This window comes from Harpia harpyja, chromosome 11, assembly GCF_026419915.1.
Source record: "Harpia harpyja isolate bHarHar1 chromosome 11, bHarHar1 primary haplotype, whole genome shotgun sequence".
NCBI classification, from domain to species: Eukaryota; Metazoa; Chordata; class Aves; order Accipitriformes; family Accipitridae; genus Harpia; species Harpia harpyja.
Genome location: NC_068950.1, coordinates 39158501 through 39173209, shown reverse-complemented (window position 1 = coordinate 39173209; position 14709 = coordinate 39158501). Strand labels below are relative to the sequence as shown.

Genomic DNA, 14709 nt, shown 5'->3' with positions numbered 1-14709 from the left:
GCTCCATTCAATTGCTCTATTTCAATGTAGCATATTCCATTTCAAAACAGAGCTTTGGATGTATGTAAGTCTGATTTTACATTCTTTATGAGACAAAAGTTTGAAAGATTAAATGTGTCCTGTCTAATTTTAAACTTATAGTTAGGCTTTAAAATTATTTCTTTTCCCTCTGACGTGCCACAGGGGGCACATGACTCCATAAAATCCTGTGTCTAGGTGCTTAGTTTAGCATTTAAATCCACATGCCAAGAGTTTAGACCTTCAAAGTTGCAAACTGTAAGCGATCAAGTCTTACATGATCAAGATAATCACTCTCTATGCAAAAATGTGCTCATCTGTTAATACACACTAATATTTTCTTTGCAAAGTAGACAAGCTGCAAAGAAAACGGTCTCATGCTATCTATTCAGAGCTGGTTTACAGTTTTGGGGACTTGCTGTAGGGAAGATCTCTGTCAGATTAAAACAGTGTTGAACTCATGAGCCAAAAAAGTAATTTCTGATCTCTGCATGCCCTCTATATAGTCTCAACAGACAAATTCAACCCAGGGCAATTTGCTTTGCAATTTTTCTGTGCAGGAAGTCCTGAAGTACTTACAGCATGACTAGATATGAATTAATCTACAACCGAGAATATTTACTTTAACTCTGTAACTTTGATTAAAAAGACCAAAGTATTTGTTCTACAAACTGATTCCAATGCAACAAAGGATGGAATATATGCCACATGCTTCATTTAATCATGAAAATGTTTCTGATAACTTCAGAGAGAGTAGTTATGTGCTTAAAATCATATGCCTGTTCAAATTTTGTTTCAAAGCTTGCACATGTAATACTTACCTTAGTTCCCTTTAAATTGCCAAACTGGTAAGAACACCAACTCTAACAGTCATCAGTATTAAAGTATTCGTAGTACTCAGACATCTGTTCAGATTTCAGACTGCAGAACTTCTTAGCTCATACTAAAATAATAACACTAACAATTACAGCCTCATTGTTCTTTGACAGAAACCCTTTGAAAAGCAAGAACTCTCTTTATCTCAACAAAACCACAATGTACAGGTCCCCTGCTCTTAACCCCAGGGTGCTTTAAGAAGAATCTACTCTTGTTGAATTGGAGTATTATTGACAAGTGAAAGCTTTTTTGTGCTTTGTAATGCTTTTGAAAGCAGCACAAACAATATTTGTCCATCTAGTATGAACCCTTTCCAACTGATCATTTCCATTATATCTCTTTAGACTTCTAGAATTTGTCTAATAGAGAATGCAAGATCATATCTATCTAAATCCAGAGTTCTGTTTGAAGTTGAACACCCAAAATTGAAATATAGAGGGCTTAAAATGTCTTTCAAAGCATGGTCTGGGCTTATCCAGGCTTCAGTTATAAAATAGAAACATACTTTCTAAGGAGAAAATATTAAGCCCTGCAGCACTTGCTAACAGCAATGCTGGGGCATTGCATTAGCATCAACGGACAAAGAAAAGAGAAACAGTCCATAGAGTAATAAAAGACCTCCTTTTCTAGTAGTCGTATTCTCTGTCCCAGCACAGCATCAGCTGGGCCTGATTGTCCTTTCTTTGTGATATCCTTAGTAACCATTGTCTTAGAGTGATTCATATAAGAATAGACTAAATGAGTGAATGAACTGTAGAGTTCACTTTTCTCACCATCAGAGGAGAAAAATACAGCTATATTCATTGCCACAAGCACCATTTTCCTTCACTCTTAAGCTACACTCCAACTAAGAAGTAGCTGATATAGCTTGGAACATACTCGTTAGTATCAATACGAGATGAACATATCCATGCCCTGTTTGTCCCAAAGATTCTTTGACTGCAACCTGTATTTTATTTTCCTTCTCATTTCTACCTGCTTACTTGAACTCTTTTTGCTTTTGTACTTCTGTTACTGCCCTTCAGGGTTTTTCTGCAAATCCTGAAGTACCTCTAGCTCTTAATTCCTTAGACTGCTCCATAGAACGAGTCCAAGACTTCAGGAGAGAGCAGCTGTTCAAGCACGGGAACTATAATGTATGCTAGGATCAACCCTTTTATTTCTGATATTTCTTTAGTACTCTTCTTTCCCTTTTTGTTCTGCAAGCCAGTGCACACCATAATACTTGCCTTTGATTTCAACTAGAGCCTATTTGGATACTGAAGGGCTATAATGGCAGTCATGAATTGGAAAAAGTTCTTACCGTGGTCAGGTCAATTAAGGCTTACTCATACACTTGGGCACTGACAACTATATGGGCAAATATTGTTTGTGCTACTTTAAAAAGCATTACAAAGCAAAAAAAAGCTTTCACTTGTCAATAATACTCCAATTCAACAAGAGTAGATTCTTCTTAAAGCATCCCAGGGTTAAGAGCAGGGGACCTGTACATTGTGGTTTTGTTGAGATAAGAAGAGTTCTTGCTGACAAGATTTTCAAAGGGTTTCTATCAAAGACCAATGAGGCTGTAATTGTTAGTGTTATTATTTTAGTATGAGCTAAGAAGTTCTGCAGTCTGAAATCTGAGCAGGTGCCTGAGTACTACATTTGAAAAAGGTGCCATTAAACATTTGTAACATTAATGTAGTATTAAACAATGCAAAATTATGCAACAATTAAACATTTGAAAAATTATTTTTGTGGAAAAGTTTTGATTCTCTAATGTTTGTCTGTACATGCAGAAAAATCAGATGGTGTTATAAATTGAAAAATTTAACATCAATTGTATGAGGCGAGAGTAATTCTTCTAAGGCAAAATGCTAACAGAAGAAAGAAATTGACATTTCCTATAGGCTCTGGTCCTACAGATGTTCAAATGGCTATTTAACTACCATCTGATAATCTTTACTCAGTGAAAAAATGCAGAAATTCTTCTCATAGCTTTTGGAGAATTTTTACAGAGACCTTGTCTTCACATTTCTTTCATTTAAGTTTTATAGATGTCTTTTCCCCATGCCCTTTTTAACTGACTTTCTAGGCAGATGAAATTAAGTATGTTTGGCCTTGGTAACTAGAAGGACATTTATCTATGTAAGTCTGCCTGATTTGAAGGTATGTTTTGGCCCTCTTCCTAGCACATGAATTCAATCATGTACTTTTTACTCTTTATTTTTTCATTCAGTTTGTGATCAAAATATGACAACAGAATTGTAGATGTCAGTGAGACCCCAATCAGAAAATTCTCATTATTCTGAGCCTTCTTCCTACAGATACATGAACTGACTTCCTATAGTATTGCCAGCAATTAACGATTTTAATTGGGAAAGAAACAATTGCTGATGAGTTGTTCTTTCCCAGAAAGGTCAAATTTAATTCAACTGGAGAAAAACATTTACTTTGACCATGATAACTTGCTGTTTTCTACATTCTTAGGATGATTCCCCTTCCGCATATCCTCTGTTTTGGAATGTGAAAAGACAAACTCCAGCTCTAATTCTCAATAAAGATGTAATTGGCATGCTTGGATTTTTGAAAGTCATAATTCATCCTTCTTCTTCAGGATGATTTTCCTTACAAGTTCTGTAACATAAGGTCTTATTTCTTCAATAGAGACAGTAGAGTCCCAGGCCTTTACTACTTTCCCATTGGGGTCCACCAGGTATTTCCAGAAGTTCCAGGTTGGTTCTTCTCCTGTAGAATCTACAGGCAAAAAAAAGTGGAAACTTAGAAAAGAAAACCATGTTAGCCAATTCCTGACATTTGTTCATGTCAATTTGATGATTACCCTCTCAGAGGAAGAAGGAAACGTAAAATTAAGAGGGAGTTCAGACTGAATAATAAGATTAATTTTCTGACAGACAGGGAGCTTTAACTAGACAGTAGCCCCCTGGAGACTTATGGAAACATTCAAGCTTGAGAGAGACAGACAGACAGGAGAAAGCACTATAATTGGTGTTAAAGTGTGTATGCATGTGGGTGTGTGTCTGTGTTACATAGATAAATCTGAAACATTTGAACATTGACAGGAAAATGGAAATTGGCATAACCATATAGCTGTACCAGGACTGATTATTTGCTTGCTTATCCAGAATTTTTCCTCCAAAAGCACCCAGTATCATGTGCTTCAGAAGAATGTTTCAAGAAATGCTACATGAAGAAGTAACAAGGTAAATTGTTCCAGAAGGTTTCCTCCTAGTCCTCATCTACTACAGCTTTTCCCTCCATGAGCACATACTCATTTTACATGAGTCACATTCTTATGCTTTACTATTCTGCTGCATGACTAACAAAATTTTCAGGATTTTCAATCAGACCAGAAGCCTCATCCCACTGATAGCACAAGTACAGATGCTACAAACAAATTAGCATCCTTTTCCATTGATTATACATTGGGCAAAATCTCAGAAGGAATCAGAAGATATTTCAAAGTATCATCAAGGCACAGCCAGACCTACACTGTTGACTATCTTGTCATTATGCTGCATAAACTTACTGCCTCCAGCAGCCTCCCTCTGCATGTGGACCAGCAGGGAAACAGAAGTTTTGCAAGTTTCATGTGACATGTCTGCAGTAACAACCCTACTGGGCAAAACAGAAATGGAAGGATGTAAAGAGGATTAAAGGGAAGTTTGGCTAGCAGAAAGATCTTACAGACACTTGGAAGGAGGTGTGCTTGGAGTAGCCAAAAATAATACTACCAACACTCCTTTAAATTCAGTAGTATGTGGGAGAACACTGTGCTGCTGCAAAGAAGCAGCGATCTGGTCCTTGCAGAATGCATCTCAGGTGATGCGGTGTCATATTGGAGTTTATTATTTGTCATTGCTGGAAGACATTTCCTTCACATTGGTTAAAGACTGACATTTTAGTTTAGCATTTAAATGGTATTTAGAGGATTCGTTCAGTGCCTCGATAGAGAATATCCTGCTTTACAGTGTATTTTGTCAGCTGTCTGCTAAGAACCAGCAAAATCTCTTCAGGTCTCAGTGCTAGCTATAATGCAGATTAGAACTGGAGGAACTGTACAGTATGGCTATTCCAATGCTTGGCAAGGAATGAGGAGGGGAGTATTCAAGGACATGTCTTAGTGCCTGGTTTCACTTTTTGATTGTTGAAGTAAATTATGTAGGCGCTTTGCTTCCACTTATTCTACAGCTCTTGAGATGAATCTTATAAATCCAACCTGCAGCAGTCATGTCACAGGAGAAGCATTTATGAGACTGCAAAGTGGAAAAAGGAAGATCAGGTGTTGTATGCATACAGGAGAACATTTCAAGACCTGTATTCCATGTAGAGGTTTATTAGACTAGCTTTTACAGGGCATCTATTATCATAGTGTGTTCATCCCTGGAGATCTTTTTAGAAGGTCAAAGCTGTCAGGGGTGACATAGAGAGAAATGCTGCTTTGTGCAGGAGGATGGACTACATGACTTCTGACCTCTTTGAGCCTGACAATTCTGCGCTATGATTCTGTGAACACAGTCATAGATACCTTTTTTCTGTCGGATGGTATTTTGTGTCAGAGGAATTCTACACTGGGGACACAACCCTCCAATGTTCCGGATTACTCACCAATTAAGTACTTGAAGGCAGGAATTGCACCGGCTCCGCTGACTGCAATTTTGCTGAACATAGGAAAGGAGGCACCATAAGTCTTTCGTGCAAAACTCTCAATCTCCTTGTTGGTGTCTGGTTCTTGCTGCCCAAACTGATTGCATGGGAATGCCAGCACATTGAAATGATATGGGCCGAGGTCTCTCTGTAACTGTTGTAAGGCCTTGTAGTGGCTGTCTGTATACCCACACTCACTCGCAACGTTGACAACTAGTGACACCTGAAGAACAAGAGAGATTAAAAAATGTGCTGCATGTGTCAGTTTTCCAACAGGTAGGCTGGGATGCAGATTATTTTCAAAAAATGACAAAGTCTAGAGAACTGTGACTGAACACTGATGTTTGAAACTATATTGAGTTCTGTTCACAATAGGAAGATTTAATATTTATGTATTCCCATTTGGCAACCATGAAGATAATCAATAAACTGCTAATCTTAATTCTCAGTTTACAGAGAATCTGTGTTCCTCCGTTGTGCCTTTTGAATGGTTTCTAAGCATATTTAAGAAATGACTGTCCAGCTGAGGTATACCAAGTTGCATGAAAGAAACTTGCAAATTGATGTATTTTTGGTAGTTCATTTATCTGTAGTGAAACATCTGTTCTGCAGCATTTTTCCTTGTACAGAATTTAGTACTCATACAGAACTGGCTGATCCATTTATCATTGCTAGCATAGATGTCTTGATCTGGAAGTTAATAGAAGCAATTACAGGATTTGGGGTTGGTCTATACAGAATGGACTGTAAAATTTCCCACCATGTCTAGAGTAGGTCTACTTGTGACAAAATTACAACAAATTTTGCATAAAAGTTTACTCCCTCAGTTAGAGATTCCTAGAAGTGAACACTGTGCCCACTATCCTTTAAAGAGTTATTCCTGTAGCTGATCATCTTTGATGTTGTGTGCATTATGTCATTCAGACATTGCCACCAAGCATGTATCTGCCTGCGCAGATCCAGCAGAGAGGAAGATGCCAAACACAGATGAACACTACAGGAGAATAAAGGCATGTGTAAGGAGAATACATGGTGGAACAGATTCTACCAAGAATTTGTTGGGGAAATTAAGCGACCTAACCCTGAGCTGACATGTTACACAGTTTCTCAAGGCCATGAAGAGCTTTCCACTGGTTTTTGAGATACTTTATCCTTAAATAACTTCTAGAGTTTATTTTTAGACTTACTTATTCTAACAAATTTTGTAAGTGTGAGTTGCCACTCGTTCTACATAAATTGAGCCCATTCTAATGTTTTCTTGAGAGTGGATTAAAGCTGAATGTCATAGATCCTTTAGATACAATATGATTTTATTAATAAAAATAGCAATGTGCACTTTATAATGATGTTTCTTTTACATGTAACTACATTCTATTCCTTTTTCCAGACCAATTCATAAGAGTCATAAGGCAATATAAATATTATAATAGTAAAAATGTTTCTACCAACCTAGATTAAAATCAGGCACAGTGCAGAAAAAGCATTATCATTTGGGAACCAAAATTCTACCCAGTTTACACTGAATCCCGTGGGTTTCTACAGATTATACATCAGCCCAGAAGCTGGTCCTTCATTCTCAAATTGCAAAAAAAGTTTTAATTCCATCAAAGTAGCCAACACATTCACCAGTACAACAACAGTAGCTATTCACACTGGATCTTACTACAAGGGTTTGGAAGTTTCATAGAAGCTGGCATGTTGATTTCTTTATTGTCAGTGTGAGACAGCAGTGTTGAAGGACCCAGTGCAGCAAGAGGTATGCCTGAAACTTGGACACATTAATTGACCTGATCAGATTACACAGCAAGTAGCTGCAGGGCAAGAAAAGGAAGTAAAAAATCCTGACTCCAGGTCTCATACTCTTGTGTCTGTGACCACTGCATTTGCTCAATTTAAATTTTGGATTCTAATGTTATTATTGTTCCATATTCCTATGTGGATGTTTTTATATAAAATTATATAGGAAATATGAATAGAGTGCATCAAATAAATTATAATATATGAAAAATAGATGATTACGTGTGTATAGTGTTTTTAAGACCAGAAAACAAACTGGCATATAAAAGCCCACAATCTGGGTAAGATATGGGATAATAAGATGAAATCCCCAGAAGGGGTAGAAATGAGTAAAGAAAAAGCTAAGGGGATGTTGGTGTTTATCATTTCTTAGGCTCAACACTTACTTTGTGTATTTTGTACCATCTACAGGTATATGGCTATATTTAAAGTGGTTTTGGAGCGGCATTGTTTTCCCTGGAAGACAGGTAGTCTTATAAAGCAGAAGTTGATGTAATCTTTGTGGTGTAGTGTGTTAACAGAATACTATCTAAGCTATCCCTGTACACTTGCATATGAAATATGATCTGGAGCCATCTAGCTAACTTCCAAAGCATCACATTCATTCAGACTACATTTCTAAGCTCTACCTGAAATTTAAAATTCAGTCTCCTAAAATATCCAAAGGTATGGTGTATAATTAGATATTTTTTTTCAGAGAAGAGGTAATAATTTTATGATGCATTCCTGTTGCAGACTGTCAGCATTTCAAATAGAACTTATATATTGGATGTAAAAAATAACCCTTGGCAGTTCTGGTCTTTTGAAATAACTTTTCAAATATTTTTCAAATATTTACCAAGCATAGTGATGACTGCAGTTTAGTATGATTGAAGTAAAGATAAAATGTAACACTAGGAGTTGAAGCCACATGTTCTTTCATATGAAATTCTAGAGGTTTTTTTAAATATAGTTTAAGACTCAGCATTCTCATGATGCAGAAGTATTCATATACCTTACTGTGTTCAAATCTATTGGTACTTTATCCCAAATGAAATGGTAATGTACGAATTTATTGTTGGAGGTTTGGGGGAAATAAGGTTGTGTAGGTATTGTGTTCATATTATAAAAGATATGAAAGATGACTTGCCAAAGAAAACAATCAAGCTTTTATAACTTTTACTTGATTTTGAAGTTAGGAGGGCTTGAAAGAATTCACTCAAAAAGAAACAACAATTTTAATTCACAGCTGTTTAAAACCAGTGATTACTCAGCATGGTGGTGAAAGGCAGGAGAGCTCACGCTGCAAATGGTGCAAACTTCCAAACGTTCTCCCACGAAAATAGGAGGAAACTACACGCAGCATTTCTTAGAATGGCAGACACATTCTGCTTCTCTTTTTTCCTTAGAAAAATGCATTCTGTTACTGAACTCCATAATTAATACTGCAAACATCTGACAAGTATAACTAACACATATAATAAAAAACTTTCAGGATTTATTAGTATTTCATAAGCAATGTTTCAAATGATTGTTTAAAAATCTTTACCAAGTTATCTTTCAAGTGTCTGGTACCAGAAGTGATTACATGTGGTGATTTTTTTTTTCTCTGTAATTTATTTTTAATAAATAACAGTCACTCTTTTTGTTCTCATGAAGAGGCTGTACTTTGACTTTTTACAACTATTAACGATTTAAATTAAATTCAGTATGCCTCTTGACTGACTTTAGGCTCTGAGAGTGCAAGTCAAGTACACCATCTAGTGTGCAGTGCAAACAATTCATCCTGGACCTTACAAAAATTATTTCATTTAAGCTGAATTCTGTATTAGCCGTTGTCTGACCTCTTAATACTATCCTTTCCTTCCCTTTGCTTAGAAAACCCATGCATTCGAGTAGTGAACTCATTTATTTAACATTCCAAAAATATTTCTTGGCTTACTTTATGTTTACATCAGTGTACCTCCTTGAGGAAAACATCCCTGGAGAGATTTATGAATCTGCTATCAGCTTCAAGTAACCCTTTGTGGATCTTTTAGGAGAGACAATAGATACTTAGGTTTTTAGACCTGGAGATTCTTAACTGGCTCCATCTGACTGATGGAAGAACCATCCACAAGTGTCAGATTACACTGACTCACAGAGCTGTTACCTTCATGGAAAAAAAGAGCAATACTCTGTACAGTAATTAAGTAGCTATACTCTGTATTTATACACATTCAGTAATACTACGTTCTTGGATTGCAGAGAGCTGTGATGCAAAGTGCCTAGCATTACTTTCAATAGTAAAATAATACTTTATGTTGTTATAGTGCCAAATGTTTTTACATTATTATAGTACCTTTGGTTCAAGATTTCCAAAGCACTGCACTAACACTGCTTAATTACACCTCAGCACACCATACTTAGCTGTGTGGTAGGTAGGTAGGCAGGCAGGTATGTAGGTACTATTATATCTAGATAGGTATAAACGCAGCAAGGAACAGTTGATGCTTGGGAGTTCTGACTCCCAAATAGATACTATTTTTGGTAAGAATACTGCCTCTTACAGCATATCTGATAGAGATCATAAAATAAAATACAAGCTTTCTTGAATGAGATAGGTAGATAGATTAGACAGAAAACTAATCTTATTTGGATCCTGTTGATTCTTTTGCAGCCATGCTTCACTGCCCTTCATTTTTAATGTAGATGGGTCAATGTCAGTATGGTAGCCTGGAAAAATCATAGGAGGATGGCCTTCTTGTGCAACACAGTAGAACAGCTTTTTGATCTATTTCACGTGTGGTACTCTTTCTTTCAGTTGTAATAGTCCTCCCTTTCTCTGCTTTCAAGTAGATGTAATATGATACCTGATTTTTTATCATGTATGCCAAACTTTTAGTATTCTAGCAATATAATTTCTTATGCCCCCATAAAAAGGGAGTACTCCCTCACATGTTTTTGGCATTTTTATTAAAGTGGAGGATAGGTTATGTCTGTGCACATTTATTTCAGAAAAAAATTTAAAATCTGTTCCCTAATTTTTTTCACTGGTAGTACATTTCTTATTTACTGCATAACAGAGGGTACTTGTGATTTGTATCAAGATGCACTTGCATGGAAATTGAATTAATCAGTCTTATTTTTTTCTTACTAAGAAAAATTGTTTCAATGATCTGAATACACAGTAATTTATATTAATAATGAGTTATTGAAGAAAGATCCTGCAAGTCATGAATTGCACTGATTGTTTATACTTAGCATGGCTCTTGTGTTTTTAGAATAGCAGACTTTATTTCTTTTTTTTTATACTCTGGAAGCTTTTGGATTTTTTCAATTCCCAGTTAGTTTCTTGACTACCAATTAAGTAGTTATTTAACTAAATCAGTTGAGTGACTGAATTGAACAAAATGTCTTCTCTACATCTGCCAGAAAGCTTAAGGCTGTTAAAAGCTGGTTTAGCAATTAGCAGACTATTGTTCCAGGGGCTAACACTTTCTTTAAAACACCAGCAGCACATATGTAGTACTTATATATTATTTGTTTTAATAGCTTTAAAATATTGTGATAAATCTACATCTTAATGTTACTTATCTAACTGCAGATTTAAGCAGGTTGATTTTAAGAAGTAAATGGGAGTTTAATTAACCTTTGTCTACCTTGACACTGAGTTCTGACAACATAATGACAGAAATGGATGTGTTTTATTGCTATAATTTTCTTTAAAATTGTGCACATGCATTATCAAACAGCAGCTAGCCTGAACTTTAATAGGCTCTCTGAATGCAAATCCTTTTGTTCCATACAGAAGCTGGTCATCACTTTTTTGCAATAAACTATTCCGTATGGCCTAGCAGAGATCAAGGAGTACCATTCACTGATGACGTTACCTTTTCCAAGGTACAGCTCTAGAGCTCTCCCTTATGAAACCAGTCACGCCTCAAGGATGGCCTGGCATCAGAGCACCATTGGACATACAGACACACACCCCTAGCCTGGCATGTTCATGAAATTCCGGATCAGGCTCTGCAGCTTGTTCCGGAGGGGATGAGCACCCACAGCTCTCTGCAGGGTGGCTGTAAGGAATTCCTCTGAGTTCCCCCTTTACTCCTTTCCATGTGGATTCTGGCCCTGAGGAAGAGAAGCTACAAGGGGTATTTGCTTATTCAGACAGACCTGCAGACAAACATGCCCCAGTAACAGGATTTATTGACAGAGCCTTTGGAAGGAACTCCTAAAAAAAAGCAAATATTAATATTAAATAGGTTCCATGGTTTTTCCAATACAGATATTTGAGTGTGTGCACTGGACCAGTTCTGCTCTACCTGAATTGTGAACGGAGGAGGAGGACTTTGACCAGGTAAGATTCAGACCTCTCATTCGATCCAAATCTACCAGTATCCCTTTCTACTGCGCTCAGGAAAATGTACATCTCCTCCCGTGGGCCTTCCCTGCCTTCCTGCCGATGTTTTAGTGACCTGCTGCTGTGGACTAGTGAGCTCAGACACCTCAGTGAAGTACCTGAGGAGAGGGAAAAGGAAGGTAGAAACACAAAGCTGGAGACTAAGGGTGAAAGTGAGAAGTGGTGCCTGCTTTTCTGGGCAGCAGCTAAGCTGTTGGACTGCCTGGTTCTATCACAGAAGATGCGTCACTTGAGTGCTAAGGGTGGCAGTTGTGGGCTTTATGTTTATTTTAGCTTCTGTAATTTGTGAATGTGTCTATGAGAGCGTATAGTATTATGCACTCCATGTGCTAATTTCCCTTTTCATTCTTCCAAAGGTACTGACCACCTTTCCTAGGTGGTCAAACCACAAAAAAAAAAAATCAGGTTACATTCAAGGAAATAGTTCTTAAAATGGGAAGGAAAGCTCTGCCTAGAACTCCTTTATATAATATGTAATGAAATTTAAAAGACATCATAAAAGTATATGTGTGTCTGTATGTCCTTCTTCATATTGCTCTGTCACACTAAAAAGTGACAAGGGAAGTAGCATGATGTTGCTACAATTTCACTATACACTGATATTAAAATAATTACTTTATCATGTCTCTTGCTTTTTTACTAATTATGGTGAAATCTGTTAACTCCATTAGCCACTGATTAAATCTCTTTTTTTTTTTAATGCAGAACATTAAAAAGGAATGGGATTTAGGCAAAAATAATTTACTAGAAGTCATGCAGTTAAAAGGCAGAAACAAGCTCCAAAAGCAAGTTATACAAGGGTACAAAGTTCCCGAGCTTCAAATTTGATAGCCACAACGCAGTGCAATTCATCCTGCTGAATGAGAGGCAGGCAGGCATTCCCTGCCTGCCACGTCTACAGGCAGCAGCCTGCACAAGGAAAGGAGGCGAACACACAGAGGTTAGTCTGCAAACGTTTTATTTAAAAAGCGCAAAGACCTACCGAGCGGTATCAAAGGAAGCATGCAGGCAATGCTCCAGATCAGTTAAAGAAGAGTCGTAAACCCAAATCTATCTGCATGCGTGCATCAAGTTAATGTACAATCTCTCCACCCCCACTTGGTTTTTGCAGACATGCAAGGAGTGGCTGGTTAGTGAGTCTGGGCGAGAGCTGCCCGTCTCCGTGCAGACTTACCGAGCCCCTGTATTTCTCCAGAGAGACTAGTTTGCCCCTGATGTTTACAACTTTGAAAGTGTAAAAATCAGGCTCTTTCTGCTGCGTAGCGGAAAATGCTAAGAGCAGGAGTGCTGCAATTGCAAGGAGCATGGCTAGAGGGATGAGGAAAACTTTGGGGAAGGAAGAGGAACGCTGGTGCTCCACACTGCCCTCAGGATCTAGCATGCTGCACCGCCGTGCTGCAGAGACACTTGCCACGATAGGAAAGCGCTGCCGCAAAGAAAGGACTGCTGCAAACGGAGCTTTTGCAACAGTCTGGCTTCTGCAAAGGGTTAGAAGCTGTGTCCGTAACAGACCTCAGGTAGATGCATTTATGGAGCATTGAACTGCTCTAAAATGGAGTGTTTCATGGTGGTAGTGGTGTATTAAGTAAGGCCATTTATGGGTACAAGACGAATCAAAGTGCTAGTTGGCTCAAGAATAGTAATCCTGTATGTGTCTGTGGGATACCAGTCAGATTTAGCGACCTGCTTTAACTATGTCCTAGGAAAATAAGGGGTAGAGTTATTGTGATTTTTGATGGATTTGCAAGTGCCTTTCCTTTGTTTTTAGTATACTAACTATAGCATCTAGTAACTTGAGTGTAATGTCAGAGGATACCAGTGGCTTGGTTGCTAGTGGTTACTGATGCGAGTGCTCAGAACAAGAGTCACAGCGTACAGTCAGCAAAAACAGAATTACAAACATGCCGTGCACAGTATCGTGTGAAATGCAGCACCATTAGCCAGGCCTTCAGGAAATTCGTCTCTGCATGCACCTGGCTGGTGAGAAGTGAGTGGCCAGACCGCTAGTCTTCACTGTGTGATCTGGGAGAAACCACATTACGAAAGGGTTTTTAAGAAAGAAAGAGGCATTAAGCATCAGGAACTGAATTTGGTACCAAAGCTTTCAGATATACAGAGCCAAACCACTGCTTCAGTGCACTGATGCCATTCTTGGGTTGTCTGCAAGAAAAAATAGCCATTTGTACAATTTGCTACTATGCCTGCTGGAAGAAAAGAGTTTGTGTAATATAAAGTAACAACAATAGAAAGCATTTGATGGTCATTGATTTCTTCTTGGACCGAGAAACTGGTTCTCCATGCCTATGATTCTGATAATTCTTGGCAAAGAAAAGCAAAATGTAGTTATTTACAGAAAACAATTAAGTAGCAAATCCAAGGCATATTGGAAATCTGTCTTTTGAAGAGCAAATTACATTTTGTAATCGTTGTGATTCATTATTTTTTAAACTGAGTTTTGGTAGATCTTTGACACCTTGATTAAATTTGGTTAGGTAATTCAAACATAAGTGGCATTACTGTAAGTGAAGAAGCCATGTATAACTAGTTGAAAAAATGTAATTATAATTTTTAAACATTTCAGATTTTTCATGTTTTTATGTATTTCAGCTTAAGGAGACATCCAGCATCATGCAATAGTGCAACATGCTACAAAAATATTTGGATGGAAAATCTTCTACCATGCTGTCTATGGGGAAGATACACTGTGCTAAGAATCTAAAATTCTCATCTTCACAGATAAGTGCTATCCTTCTGTATACTTTCCTGGCTGTAGTATTGACCAAGAACCTTTCCTTTAGATGACAGTCAAATATGATTTCCTCATTTTATAAATAAATTATTTAAGAAGCTTTAGAGTTTCTTCAGACACAGCTGGAGACAGAGAATAGGGTTTTAATATAGTATATAAATTTAAATAAATTTTAAAAACCTAGTAAATCCTAAGAATAATTTAAAAAAAACCACTCCAACGATGAAAATAATTC

At 37.3% G+C, this 14709-nt stretch overlaps 1 protein-coding gene across 1 annotated transcript; it reads right to left on the bottom strand.

The window, feature by feature from the left end:
* Positions 1-3086: 3086 nt before the first annotated feature.
* GPX7 (glutathione peroxidase 7) lies at positions 3087-13138 on the bottom strand. The gene is made up of 3 exons (XM_052802064.1): positions 12900-13138; positions 5506-5767; positions 3087-3633 (listed from the first exon to the last, which is right to left on the bottom strand). The coding sequence occupies exons 1-3, from the start codon at positions 13104-13106 to the stop codon at positions 3470-3472; spliced, it is 633 nt and encodes a 210-aa protein (XP_052658024.1). The 5' UTR covers positions 13107-13138; the 3' UTR covers positions 3087-3469.
* Positions 13139-14709: the final 1571 nt, after the last annotated feature.

Bases quoted from the DNA above. Each gene is read 5' to 3' on its own strand.
- GPX7 (XM_052802064.1), bottom strand. From the start codon at position 13,106: ATGCTAGATCCTGAGGGCAGTGTGGAGCACCAGCGTTCCTCTTCCTTC. The intron at 5,768-12,899 runs GTAAGTCTGCAC...CTTGTTCTTCAG, and splicing joins TGGAGAAATACAGGGGCTCG to GTGTCACTAGTTGTCAACGT. The intron at 3,634-5,505 runs GTGAGTAATCCG...TTTTGCCTGTAG, and splicing joins TGCCTTCAAGTACTTAATTG to ATTCTACAGGAGAAGAACCA.